At 31.3% G+C, this 15,198-nt stretch overlaps 1 protein-coding gene across 1 annotated transcript; it reads left to right on the top strand.

Annotated features, from left to right (window-relative positions):
- The first annotated feature begins 259 nt into the window (after positions 1-259).
- On the top strand, positions 260-13,774 carry LOC111707379 (degenerin unc-8). The gene is made up of 15 exons (XM_023480480.1): positions 260-400; positions 1,831-1,905; positions 1,965-2,034; positions 4,818-4,895; positions 5,518-5,561; positions 5,784-5,877; positions 5,997-6,107; positions 6,865-6,985; positions 7,571-7,622; positions 9,936-10,020; positions 10,269-10,296; positions 10,625-10,691; positions 11,563-11,638; positions 12,397-12,484; positions 13,552-13,774. The coding sequence occupies exons 1-15, from the start codon at positions 312-314 to the stop codon at positions 13,626-13,628; spliced, it is 1,155 nt and encodes a 384-aa protein (XP_023336248.1). The 5' UTR covers positions 260-311; the 3' UTR covers positions 13,629-13,774.
- Positions 13,775-15,198: the final 1,424 nt, after the last annotated feature.

The following is a 15,198-nucleotide window of genomic DNA, read 5'->3' as shown; positions in this document are numbered from 1 at the left end:
TTAACCAATATTTTGGATAAGTTTAGGAAAGTTTAATGGAAAGTGTCCTGATCGGTTGTATTTGCAAATACAGCTAATGTTTCTTAAAACAAATATAATAATGATGTTAAAGAAAGGAATCTTTCCATAAATCCTCAAAAAAAACATATTTGCAAATTAAAAATTAATTGCTTCAGTTTGTAGGAGGAAAGTAAAAATAATAATAAACATATTCATAATAATAATGATGATTATAATAATCAAAATGAAAATAAGGAATAAAAATAAAATAAATAAAAAATTTAGAAAACTAAAAATTTGACTTTCAAGTAATGCAAATTATTCACGCATTTTCATTTTACATTTACATTCAGGAAAACACTTTTGTTCAATTCTACATGAACTTCACAGATAACCGTCGGTAAACATTTGTTTAAATTGAGAAAACAAAACATGCTAAATATAAGGAATTGATGGATATATTGGCAAAGCAAAACAGTAGAAAAATATTTTTTTAATTGATTTGAAAATGAAATAATTATGATTGATGTACGGCAACAAGCAGAATGAGAAATTAAAATTAATGTAGTATTATCAGTGCAACTTTGTGACCTTGTAGCTCCTAGTTTTGCATAATTTTCCAGTAACATTCAGAAAACATTCTTTTTTCTTTTAAATATAGCTTTTCAATAAGAGTTAGGATTATAAACATGTAATATTTCATTTGAATTTTACTTTAGTTTAACATATATATCACCTCTACTCTAATAAAGTACTTATTAGGATTAAACAGTATGAAATTTGCTTTATTATTAGAAATAGATTAACAAAACTTTAAACTTATATTTTAAAACATATTCTTTAAATATATTTCTAATAAATTTCTTAACCCTATTCCCGCTGGGGGGGGGGTCAATTTGACCCCCCCCCCTGTAGTTTTTTTTACATAACTCAAATAAGTATTGGTCTGAGGCTGTTGAAATTTTCTGACTTTTCTTACATACCCAAAGCCCTCCCTTTAGACCTAAAACCGGGCTTTAATACTAACTGCCTGAGTCCTCAGGCACACTGCCTGAATGACTGCTTTTGCCTGTAGCAAACTAAATCTTTGTTTTGACCCACTTTCACTTGTCAGATTTTGATAAAATTTAGCTTTTTGGAAAGCCTATGACATAAGGAAACGGATTGCACAAGTTTTGCGAAAAAAAATTGCAAATTTTTTGCAAACAACCTGTCAAAGGAAATTTGCACATTTTTAGTTTTGCTTGATTAAAAATTAGGTTATTTAAAACTTTGCAAAAATTTTTGCATATTTGAAATGGCATGGTCAAGGGCTTTTCAAAAATGTATAATTTGTCATTTTTTGGAAAAATTTTTTTTTGCAAACATTTTTACTATAAAACTGGATTTTGCGATAAAAAATTCAATTTTCGCAAATTTGCAAATTTTTTTGCAGATTCTAAAAGTAGAGCACAAGAGCTTTCTAATGATGTATCATTTTTCATATTTGGACATAAAACATGGGATTTAGAGGGGGGGGTCAAATTGACCCCCCCCAGCGTATCCTGGTTTTCAAGTACCCCAGCGGGGATAGGGTTTAATGGCATCATTCTCATAGTTAGCAGTTTATATTTAATTTTAGATTAAAATGTAGAATATAAAATCAATATAAAACACCTAGTAAGTTTGATTTCATTAATCACTATATTCTGTGTATGTGTTTATTAAAGGTTAAGCGTAGTTTTAACTAACCCTCCATGTAAAGACGGCAATGTCCGATTCACAACGCAGGCATCTGTAAATGGAGGGTCACTCAAAATTACGCTTACTGCAGTCCCTTTAACATTTTAGAACTGAGTTAGGACACCCCTATGCTGATTTTGTAAAAGCCTGCACGTTCAGAGGGAAAGACTGCAACACGGAAAGGTAATCTAAAAAAAAGAAATTTGAATTTAAAAAAAGAGTTTTTTTTATTTTGTTTTCAGTTTTTTCTTGGTGTCGTTCTCTCCTAATTATGGAAACTGCTACACTTTTAATCTAAAGCATAATCCCCAGGTGAGAATTGCGAGATTTAAAAAAAAATTATTTTTAAAATATGACTTGTCAGAACGAAATAAAAAAAATATTCTAGTTACTAATATAATCCTTTAAATTGTTTAATTTACAACCAGCTTTTGTCTCAAATTGTATTAAACTGACCATGTTAAATAAATTAATGAGCCATCTCTTAATCAAGATTTCTCAGAGAATTGAATAAAAAGCCTTTATGGCGCTTCGCGCCCATCTTCTATTTTAACTTTTAAAATTGTGGATCTTTTTGTGAGCATCTTCTCTTTGTAGTTGTACTATACAATACAATAACAAAAAAAGAGTTTGCAGATTTAGTAATATTTTTTTCAAATCTAACAAAAGTCTTAAACTTTTGGAGATAACTTTTTGTAATTTTGTGCATCCATATACCTTCTCTTGGGTCTTGTGAGGTCCAACACAAATTTTGGCTCGATTGGTTCAGCCGTTTTGACGTTTATTTGATACAAACAGGCAGACAAACAGACACTCAAACAGACAGAAAGACAAGCAAAGTGTATAGATCGATGTATGGTAGTACACATACCCGGGTGCCCCAAAAAGAATCAGCCTTTAATGACGACCTTTTTTCCTTTTAATTCAATAATTAAATGTTTAACTCATCTTTCTGCGTCAAATATGATCTTGCTAATTTCATTTAATGATTTTTGAAAGGTTTGAAAGGTTCGGATCTACAAACAAACCGCCAAATTCAATAAAGACGATAAACAAAGATTTAAAAAGTCGTCTTTGAAAGTTCAAAAGTTGTGGATAATCCTGTTTAATCCTGTTTATAATTAAACTTGAAATCTTAAATTATACTATTCATGAGTTGTATAATTAATGAATTAATAATTCAATACAAGTAGGGTTAATAATCGTTTTTAAAAACGATCGTTAAACGATCGTTTTTTGTTTCATTTTCAAAAACGATCGTTTCGTTTTCGGAAAAAAACGATCGTTTTTAAAAACGACCCACTCGTTTTGAACTTTTAGAAAACGAATAGCGATCGTTTTTGTAAACGATCGTTTTTATTAAAACGATTTGCGACCGCTTTTTATACGATTGTTTTTAAAAAAACGATCGTTTTTGAAAAAAAATTTTATTGACAATTATGTAAACGATCGTTAACAAAGGGTCGTCGTTAACAAGGGTCGTCTTTAACGATCGTCAACGAAAGGTCGTCGTTAACGATCGTTAACGAAGGGTTGTCGTTAACGATCGTTAACGAAACGACGAACTTTATCAAAACGGTCGTTTTTGGAAAAAAAATTGCATGCAACTTTATTGAATGTCGTCTTACATGAAGTTTAACAGTTGTGGGGGAGTTAAACTCCTTGATGTTTTCTTAAAAACTACTCAATGATAAGTACAGATGCCCTTCAGGTCGGTTTCCTCTCTTCGTTAACGATTGTTAACGAAGGGGTCGTCGTTAACGATCGTTAACGAAGGGTTGTCGTTAACGATCGTCAACGAAGGGTCGTCGTTAACGATCGTTAACGAAACGACGAATTTTATAAAAACGATCATTTTGAAAAAACGATCGTTTTTAAAAACGAGCGTTTTGAAAAACGATCGTTTTAAAAACGACCATTTTTAAAAAACGAACTTTTAAATAAAACGATCGTTTTTAAAAACCCCGTAGAACACTATTACTGCTGCACTGCAACCTTATTATTAAAGGGACAGTAAAGGAAAAATGAAAGGTGGTATATGCTGAAAGCTAATCATTTTAGCTCTTGACCGCGACCCATGAAAGTCATATCTGATGTTCATGTCTCGAGAAATTGATATAAAACTGTGTCAAATATATACGAATATTAATATATATACAATTTTGTATAAAGTAGTAGGTTTAAACAGATAATATTCAGCAAATAAGCAACCAATCTGAAAACGATGATATCCCAGAGAAAGCTAATTGTAAATTAGGTTTACTTTTATATTTGTTATTTCTATTTTCAATAGGTTTCATTCATAATATTATTTTTACGTCCGTATTACTTGACCAGAAATTCAAACCAATGGCAGTGCAGTAAAGTGGTCACGTGATACAGGCGGAGACACGTGACCAGTATACTGCTCTGCCATTGGTGATAGTTCTGGTCACGGGATTTAAGTTTCAGGTTTTCCAAATTTTACATATATGAATTTTCGTATAATTTTAACACAGTTTTATATCAATTTCTGGAGACAGGAACATTAGATATAACTTTCATGGGTCGCGATCAAGAGCTAAAGTGATTAGCTTTCAGCCTATACCCCCTTTCATTTTCCCTTTACTGTCCCTTTAAGAAAACCCTTTTTTTTGTAAAAAAAGCTATAAAAAACCAACGCTTAATGATCTAAACTAGCCAATAACATTTTAAAAAATACATAAAGATACATAAACAGAATGTTTTTTTTAATGTTTGTTTTTTATTTACTCCCCTATTTTCTATTTAATATTAAGGGGGTTGGTGAAATCCCCCACCCCCGTTTCTCCTGCACCTGTGTTGCATATCATAGAATATTTAGAAACTGTACGTGTAAAACGCGACTTCAACTTCAACTTAGTGCTAACAAATCTTATTTCTACCAAATCTAATGTAATCTACAGGGTTACCCACAAAGGATAAAGTTCAAAGTGCTTTACTCTGTAAATCGGGCATTTCTATCTTTGCATGGAAAATCACTATCCCTTACAGTCCCTTTTAAAGAGTTTCATGTCGTCTTTACAGTCTTATCTTTTGTGAGGAATCCTGTAGTATCTATTGTAGTAACTGTCTAGGATACTTTTGGAGGAGAAAGATTGAGCTCACAGACAGGTCCTAGTTTTGGTCTTAGTCTTGTCCTAAACATTAACCAGGTAAGTCATTTGTCCTTTTGTTTTGGTCTTAGTCTTGTCCTAAACATTAACCAGGTAAGTCCTTGATGTCCTTTAGTTTTGGTCTTATTCTTGTCATAAACATTAATCAGGTAAGTGCTTGTCCTATAGTTTTGGTCTTATTCTTGTTATAAACATTAATCAGGTAAGTTCTTGTCCTATAGTTTTGTTCTTAAGTCTTGTCCTAAATATTTCCAAAATAAGTTAATATCCTAAAGCTTTGGTATTTATTTTGTCCTTAATATTAACCAAGTAAGTTCTTGTCTTGCAGCTTTGACCTTAATCAAGGAGGTTCTTGTCCTATTATAACTTTAGTCTTAGTCTTAAACATTGATTAACATCAATCACAACAATATATTTTAATTGTTTCACCTTTCTAATTCCATTTATGTTGTTATCCTTTATCTGTCAAAGAAAATAAGTAAAAAACTGACTGAAAATATTTTTAACATTTTTTTCTGTTTTTTTCTTCTTTCTTAAAAGGTATAATAAGTAAATTGTTCCAGACAGACTTGCTTGAAACCTCAAATTATGTTTGCAGGTTTTTCATTACACAAGAGAAAAAGGAAAAGTACTTTTTTTTCTAAACTGAGCTAATTTTTAGGCTGATTACATGTCTAATGGATTTACGGCAAATGGTGGGGCAAGGTAAATAAAAAATGCACAATGTGAAGTTTGAATAACAATTATATCTAAATTTTTTGTCCTTTACAAAAAAAACTTTGGTTTTGATAACTTTACAAATTCTAAACATATGACCCCTCAATTAACAAGCTCAAGCTATAGATTGCAAAGCCATTTTCATTGATTTTAACTCGAGAAAAGTTTTTTTAAAATTCCCAATACTTATTTAATGCATTTTTATCCTAGGGTTTCAATTCAATCCTCAGACGATTTTGCTCTACCTGACGAATTTGGAATGGACGTTTTTCCATCAACTACGACAAACTTTGCAATTCGACAGGTCTGTCACTGGTCCCTAGCCATGTGATTTACAGTTTTTAAAACCGGTTTCTCAGAATAGTAAAGCCAAGGAGTATGAAATACTGCTTGAGTTCCTTGAGTACAGCACATTGATTTTAGGTTACATATACCCGGCTCCAGTCCCCGTATGCGAGTAATTGTACAACAAGCTGGCAAGAAACCATCTACACAAGCTTTCCAACTACAGAAGAAAGACCGTACTCTATCAATGTAAGTGAAAATTGATTAAAAAACATCATATTGATTTGTAAAGTTAAACAGTGAAATGTAAATTTCAGCATGCACGGCATGCGCAGCATGTACCCGGCTGCAGGATCATTAGAAAAGTTTCATTGAAAAAAAAATAAATAGAAAAGATATTTCATAGATATTGCATTTCATAGACAATTGTTATCGCATCCCAAAAAAGTTTTTTTTATTAATATTGTAGAGGTAACCACATCAAAAAACTTCAAATTTTCATTAACAAAATTTGTTGGAGCACCGGCATCAAATTCTCCTTAGCAGAATCATTCAACAAAGTTTGACGAATAATTCTGCTACTAAGGTGAATTTGATGCCTGTGCTCCAACAAATTTTGATAGATGAAATTTGAAATTTCTTAGAGTGAGCTGTATTGTCTCCAGAAGACCCAAAAGAAAACCTTTTCCTGTTATCCCCCTCTTTATATTATACCGGTGTAACCGGTATTGTCTCCAGGAGACTATAAATAAAACCTGCTCCTGATATCACCCACTTTATATTATACCGGTGTAAGCGGTATTGTCTCCAGGAGACTATAATGAACACCTGCTCCTGATATCACCCTCTTTATATTATAGCGGTGTAACCGGTATTGTCTCCAGGAGACTATAAATAAAACCTGCTCCTGTTATCCCCCTCTTTATATTATAGCGGTGTAACCGGTATTGTCTCCAGGAGACTATAAATAAAACCTGCTCCTGATATCACCCACTTTATATTATAGCGGTGTAAGCGGTATTGTCTCCAGGAGACTATAATGAACACCTGCTCCTGTTATCACCCTCTTTATGTGGAAGAAGACGATGATAAACTTAATTACAGACCTTGTCAGATAAGTGCAGGAAGTAAGTTTTATTTTCTTAATAAATTTGTATTTTTGGAACATAATATAGCAAGGGTTTTGTTTAAAAAAATGGCATGCACAAATGTCTTCGCACATTCCGCAAACTTATGTTTTGAATACCACATTTTATTTTTCTCCTAGAGAATATTTTTCACTGAAAATATTGGTTCCCACAAATATATTTTAGTAAATAGTACATACAATCTCACATAAAAGAATGTTGTTTGACATATATTTTAAAATGTATGGTTCATCATTGATCTGCACAAAAATAATTTTCGCACTTTCAAAGGATTGAATTTAATGCGATTTATGAAATCATTGTTGAGTCCTAAGTTTTTGATAATTCTTAATGCTTTTTTTTCAATTCAAGATAAATTAATAGCCCTGAAATATGCAGGACTGACATTGATATAGTAAACTCGTTTTTCCGCGGCATTTGATCTTAGACATGTTGAGAATACGACACTTTAGAAAACTATTGCAAAGTTATATTCAGTTAAAAAAAAAAATTTTAAAATTCTTTTATAAATTCATGTTTGGAATAAAACAAAAACTGGATTTTCACGTAATATTTTTATTCCAGAAGATTTTGATTGCATTGACCAAATCATTCAAGATTACGAAGTTCAAACGAGGTAATTTCTATGAATTATAAAAATTTACCTAATTCTTTCATTGCTTTAAGGAGATTGTATACATGTAGTTTGCAGTAAAAGTTAAAGAATAGGAAAAATAAGAAAGTAGGAATTCAGTTCTGGGCTCCTACGCTCTAATTTTAAAAAGTTAAAATCGGGTGTAAAAGTTGGATGGCACACAATAAGGCGATAAAAAATCTATGAACATAAAAAAACATAATTTCTTATCTTCAAATAAAATTGCTTTTGTTCAAGAAAAAAATTGCTTATTTTGCACAGAAATATGTAGCTTCCAAATAAGCGACAAAAATCGCTTATTTCTCACAAAAAATCGCTTATTTTGCAACAGAAATTTATAGCTTCCAACTAAACGTCAGAAATTGCTTTTTTTGAACAAATCATTTATTTTCGACAAAAAAATCATATTCCTCCTCCCTTCCATGTACTCTAGAATATGATAAAAAATTCAATGCAACAACTCAAACGTCAAATATTCCGAGAGATGGTTTTACAATTTATTATACTTTATACAAACATTGAGAAAGAAAATACTATACGATCGATGAAAAATAAATAATAGTCTACGGTATAAGGATGCTCAGGATATTCCTCCACCTCGCATCGAAAGGGTTGGTCTCCAACTGCTTTTTTCTGGGAACCTTCACCCCTCCCTCCTTGGATTTAACCCTAGCTTTCCCGGCCTGTCTGGCCGACACCCCTAGCGCAACGCCCTCCAAGATAACGGACGGCGTCGCTTGGGTTAAAAATAACTCAGCTTGGCTTGTTCCCGAATTTTCAAGTAAACAACAAAACCGTTATTATTTTATATCTGTACAACGGGGGTATAGTACCCCTAGATAACTATGATCGCAGCGATCTTAAGATCCCTTGAACTGCTGATCGTAAAAGATCAACAAAATCACTCATCATTACAGTTACAGATATTTAAATTTCACTCGATCGAGTCTAAAGTAAAAATTTTTTTGCCATCACAATGTGTCACAATTGGTAATAAACAGACTACCTGAGCACATGAAATTATTAAACTAACTATATTTAATATGAGGATTGAAAATTAGTAATCAACCTAACCCATCACCTGATTAATCAACCAGTTTGCGAGTAACAGTTATGGAAATAGACAATTTTAAATCGCTTTCAGTAGTCAAAAATAAATTTATTTCTACTTCAAAGAACATGATTTTTATTCTTAAAAAATGCAGCTAATAATCGTTCAATAAAAGACTTTTTGTCCTTAATTTCACATTTTGAGTTTTAGTTTTAGATGACTGAAAGATGCAAATTAGGCTAGTTATGTCGTTTATAATAAAGATTTTTACTTTAAAAACTACGATTTAAAATTTTTAAATGCAAAAAATCGTTTATTAAGTGACTGTCTGTCCTTAATTTCACTTTTGTTTAGTTTTAAATTAAGAGTGCGGAAGTCACATAGTCCAATTCCACTTTTTTAAAAATTCCACGGGCAATGTTAGGCACTTTAGCTAAAATAATGATTTAATACCGAGTGCGGGTAAACGGGGGAATACCTGTAACCTATGACAGTGAAATTAACCTGGGCAACACCGGGCACTACATCTATAAGTGAATTAAAATAAGAAGGTTGACTTTGTTCTATTAGAGTGTGTCACTGTAACATAATCAATGCAAATTATGAAAGTCGTCTTTGTTCTATTAGTGTGTCACTGTAACGTAATCAATGAAAATTAAGTAAGTCGTCTGTTTTCTATTAGAGTGTGTCACTGTAACATAATCAATGAAAATTTTGAAAGTCGTCTTTGTTCTATTAGAGTGTGTCACTGTAACATAATCAATGAAAATTATGAAAGTTGTCTTTGTTCTATTATAGTGTGTCTCTGTAACATAATCAATGCAAATTATGAAAGTCGTCTTTGTTCTATTAGAGTGTGTCACTGTAACATAAACAATGCAAATTATGAAAGTCGTCTTTGTTCTATTAATGTGTCACTGCAACGTAATCAATGAAAATTATGAAAGTCGTCTTTGTTCTATTAATGTGTAACTGTAACATAATCAATGCAAATTATGGAAAGTCGTCTTTGTTCTATTAGAGTGTGTCACTGTAACATAATCAATGAAAATTATGAAAGTTGTCTTTGTTCTATTAGAGTGTGTCATTGTAAATCAATTGAAATTATGAAAGTCGTCTTTGTTCTATTAGAGTGTGTCACTGTAACATAATCAATGCAAATTATGAAAGTCGTCTTTGTTCTATTAGAGTGTGTCCTGTAACATAATCAATGAAAATTATGAAAGTCGTCTTTGTTCTATTAGAGTGTGTCCCTGTAACGCTGCCTGCCTTGAGACTGAATATGAAATGCTACTCTCCACCTCGCAATGGCCGTCCACAAAATACCAGGTTTAAAAATGGATTCCTAATTTAATTTGAAAATTTAAATTGCAAATGGAAATTGACAAATAATTCTGAATTAATTTGCATTCCCTGATAACACATAACTTTTTTAGTTTGCAGTTAATTTCATTAAATCCTACGTTAATTTAAAAAATTATCAATTTAAATATTTGTACGTAAAACGTGCAAGCAAGAAAAACATAACACTTACTTAAATTTAAAATTATTTTTATTAATTTTTTGTTTTTATTTAGGATGCCGCAATAAAGGAGTTTATGATGGGTAAAAAATTTATCAAAAAAAGAATAAAGTTCTCTTAAAGAGACTGTATACGGAATTTCAAGTGGTCCTCACAAAGAATTAATGATCAAGAGTTAATAATTAATTAATTTGTAGCTTTCTTTTCAATTTCTTTTTTTCTCTTAAAATGCGACTTGCACATTTCTTCTTCAGGAAAATATGTACAGAAATTGTAAGAATTAAACACCTCTAAACCTAAAAACAATTTTTTCAACTCTATTGATCAGAATCGGGCATTACCATCTTTGCATAGAGGCCTGAGATTTACTTGCAATTTCGATTACATTTAATTTAATACTTAGAATTCTAGATTCTCTACCCCCCAATCCTGACGGAGTTCAACCTTCACCAACAGACGAGCAGAAAACTACAGCAGGGTAAAATTTCAAATACGGACATTCCAGCGGCGCGGCCTTTGGGGCTGATACCTAAGAATCATTATTTTGATTTTCCATGAGGGAGGGGGGGAAATTCACTATATCCCCCCCGGGCACCGCTGAGGATTTTGTAATCTGCAACTGTACATATTTTCTAATTCCTGTATTTTTGTAACCCAATATTATGTACCTTAGATATTTCCAGGTCATAAAGATTTCTTTAAGATTCATAGAATTTGTTTAACAAAGCAGAATTGTCAAATTGTTTTTCTTCTTTTTTTTCATTTTTTTTTATGCTGAAACTTCATGAACCATTCAGAGATCAAGAAATCTTTATAATCTCTCTTTTTTCTACAGATTTGGGTTTTGAATGTAAAGACGTTTTTTTGTTGTTGAAGTTTTTGGTAATAAAAAAAAATTTCCACGGGTTCCGCCGGGCCCTTCAGCTAGTATATAATAAATATATGAACAATGAATTATAATCTTTCAACTAAGTATAGTTTGTTGCGATCTTTTTTCGCACATTCTTTATTTTAATAATCTAAATTTAGAATATGATTGCAAAAGTTTTGCACGAAACATTGCTCAAATAGTTTGTTTTGCGAAATAATAATATGCACTTGGTTTTTGTTGTTAAATATCATACATTATTCAGATTCAATTTTCCCTAATGGTTGGCAGAAAATTAAGTAAATAAAAGAAATATAAATCTCATATATAAATATGGTTTGTTTGTCTAATTCTTATCTTCGCAATCTAGTCACAGACATCTGATATTTTTAAACTGTGAACTAGAGTTTACACACCATCTTGTTGCAAAGATATAGAGATTAAAAATTAGAGTTTGATGTGAATTTAAATATGTGTTCAGGGAGAATTTGATTCATATCAATGTCTACTTCAGCTCCCTCAACTCTAAATCTATTTCAGAAGTTATGGACTTTTCGGTAAGATTTAAAATAATTAACTTTTAAAGGTTAAACTAAATATTTTTGATTTTTAAATTAAAAATAGTTTCAAAAATTCGATGAATATAAGATGAAGAAATTTTTTTTTCAATTCTAACCATCCTAAACCTTCCCTGGGATCATGTGAGGTTCCACAAACAATGTGGGCCCGATCAGATAAACCGTTTCCACGTTTATCGGTTACAAACAAACAATTACAAACAAACAAACACCCAAAGGGACTGTCATAATTATTTTATGTGAACCTCCAATATTTTTTTTAAGAGTGATATATTCGATGTACAACAAAACCCTTGAAAACTTAATCTGATAAATTAAGGTAGAAAAGAACGTTGTTTAATTCTTATATTTTCTTCAATGTTTTTAAGCAACAAATGCTTAAGTTCTCTTGTGTATAAAAAAACAGAAATGAAAATATATAAACCAGTTTTCAAAAACTAAACATACATCAGACAAAACTTTACAGGCTATCGAAGTTAATCAGACAAATAACTCTTTCAATGAAGGGTCCGGCCCTTTCAATAATTAAAGTAATTGAGTTTTTGCCTCAAACTCTGATTTTCTAATTCCTTTATATTTGCAACCCAATGTCGTAGGCCTTTTATATTTCAAACTATGAATCATGTGAGATCAAATAATCTTATTTTGAAATATCAAAGTTTACACCATAAGGTATCAAAGATATAGGGATTAGTAAATTTGAGTTTGTGGCAATAACTCATTTCCTTCCTATTCAGAGTACGGATGGAACTCTGATCAGTGGGTTGGGAGGTGTACTCTCAATGTACCTTGGGATTTCGGTTTGTCAATTACTAGAACTATTTGGTAAATATTTTTACTTATTAAGGGATTTTTGGGGTAATTTAAAAGTATACTCCTTATTTAAAGGGAGTGTTCGCAAAAAAAGAAAGGAGGTATAGGTGGCTACATAATTTGTTGCGTCTATGAGAAGAAAATGGTTAAAAACAACTCATATCTAAGAGCACAGGACCCATACAAATTTACGGAGTTGTATTATTCAATTTAGATCTTAAATAATTTAAATAAAAACTATTCATTCAGATATAACAACCTACAGTAGTCCAATTTAAATCGATGCATTCATATATAGTTGATATTTCATAATATATTTTTTTTAAATCAATAATTCGCTTCAAACTTGTTTTTGCGACTAGCTCTTCATTTTCAAACATTCCTGGAAAATATGAAAATGTCGTCTTCAGGAATGAATATTTTTTAATATATCTCTGACTTTATACAAATGTATCCAATTGATGTCAACATTTATAGGTTGCATAATAACTAATTGATTAATTTTAAATTTAATTGAATTATTCACAATCCGAGTGAAACTATATGCACTCTCATACTTTATTTTATATCTCTCACACCTCTATCTCTCACACTTCAATTTATATATCTCATACTTTATTTTATATATAACTCATACTTCATTTTATTTTATATCTCTCACACCTCCTTTTATATCTCTCAAACTTCATTTTATATCTCTTATACAATTCATTTTATATCTTTCATACTTTATTTTATATCTCTCACACCTCATTTTATATCTCTCATTCTTCATTTTATATCTCTCATACTTTATTTTATATCTCTCATACTTTATTTTATATCTCTCATTTATATCATTTTATATCTCTCACACCTCATTTTTTATCTCTCACACTTCATTTTATATCTCTCATACTTTATTTTATATCTCTAACACTTCATTTTATATCTCTCATACTTCATTTTATAACTCACATACTTCATTTTATATCTCTCATACTTTTTTTTATATCTCTCATACTTTATTTTATATCTCTCATTCTTCATTTTATATCTCTCATTCTTTATTTTATATCTCTCATACTTTTGTTTATCAGAGCTGCTGATGGACCTGATTCTTAATACTTATCAGTACTGCTCTGGACGGGCTCTGGGCAGAGAATATCTAATCTAACAAGAAACAGCGAAGAAATGAAAAGAATTAAATAAAAGATTAAGAAACATTTAATGATTTGAAATTGTTCGAAATAAACTTTTTTAAAGCTTACAAAATGTTGTAAAGCGTGTTTATAAATTATGAATTTAAAAAGATTTCCAATAAAAAATAAATATTTATAACACAGGACCTTGTCGCATATAATACACTACCCACAGAGGGTTAGCCTTTCTAGACGACTGTACGGAATATATTCAGTTTTTTTCTTTTATTTCTGATACCCAGCAGTTGCTCCTATATTTTCAAGTTAATTAACCCTATTCCTGCTGGGTTAACCCCTAGTGGTTTTTTTAAATAACAAAAAAGTATTTTCTGAGGCTGTTGAAATGATTTGAGTTTTTGCCATAAAACAAACTCAAAAATTGGGTTGAAAAGATATAGGAGTGTAAAAATCTTAATTCGTGACCAAAACTCAGTTTCTTTTATGACTTTTCCTATATCAGCTTTAGATAATTTTTATCTTTTAGGGAAGCCCATGCTATAAGGAAACGGATTGCACAAAGCTTGCAAAGAAATTTTTGCAAATTATTTCCATACAACCTGTCAAAAGAAATTTGCTCATTTATAGTTTTTCTTAATTACACATCAGGTTATTTAAAATTTGATTTTTTCGCATATCTTAAATGGCATGGTCAAAAGCTTTGCAAAAATATATATTTTATTATTTTTGGGCATTTTTTTGAAAACATTTTTACTATATGTATGAATGCATTTTGCAAAAACAACATTTCAATTTTTGCAAATTTGCTAATTTTTTTGCAGGTTCTAAAAGTAAGGCATAAGAGCTTTCGAAAGATATATCTTTTGTCATATTTGGACATCAAACATGGGATTTAAAAGTGGGGTCAAATTGACCCCCCCCCATGTGTATCCTGGCTTGCAATTACCCCGGAGGGATAGGGTTTATTTTCCTTCAAAAACTTAATAGTATAAGAATAGAAAAATATCGCAGTATTTATAAATGTTCACATGGACATTTGTCTTAGTGTGAAGTTTAACAAAAATCTGATAAGTTTAAACCAACGAGGTTAGTGTATATAGAGAGTGATGATGTACGCTAATCCTTTTCCAATTTTATAGGCCATCAACTGTACCGAGAGTGCAATGCATATTTGTTTATTATAAGGAGATTCTGGCCTAACCTATAGTTGTTAACACAAATTCGAAAATATAAGGAAGACGATTTTTCTGACTCAAATGCCGTAGCCTTTTCTCTAGATGTATGTGTACTCAAGATCCATTTCCGCCATGAAGCCCACATGTAACCCCCGCTTCTTCTCCCCCCCCCCCTTCTACAGATCCCAGCCCCGGCAGTCAGCTATAAACACTCAAGACATTCACAACTCCGTCTCAACCCTGGCTCCTTCATGATGATGATGCAGATACTCAGCGCAACGCACCTGTTGATCTGCCCTACCAACATGAAGCTCTACATCACCCCCCATGACTCCTTCAGGCTGATGATGCAGATACTGAACTAACAGCAGGCGTGCTTTCACCTCTGATCTTCCTATTAACTTCTTGAGAA

Source organism: Eurytemora carolleeae, unplaced genomic scaffold (genome assembly GCF_000591075.1).
Source record: "Eurytemora carolleeae unplaced genomic scaffold, Eaff_2.0 scaffold781, whole genome shotgun sequence".
In the NCBI taxonomy this organism is placed as follows: Eukaryota; Metazoa; Arthropoda; class Copepoda; order Calanoida; family Temoridae; genus Eurytemora; species Eurytemora carolleeae.
Note: the sequence above shows the minus strand (reverse complement) of the source record. Positions and strands in the feature narration are given on the sequence as shown.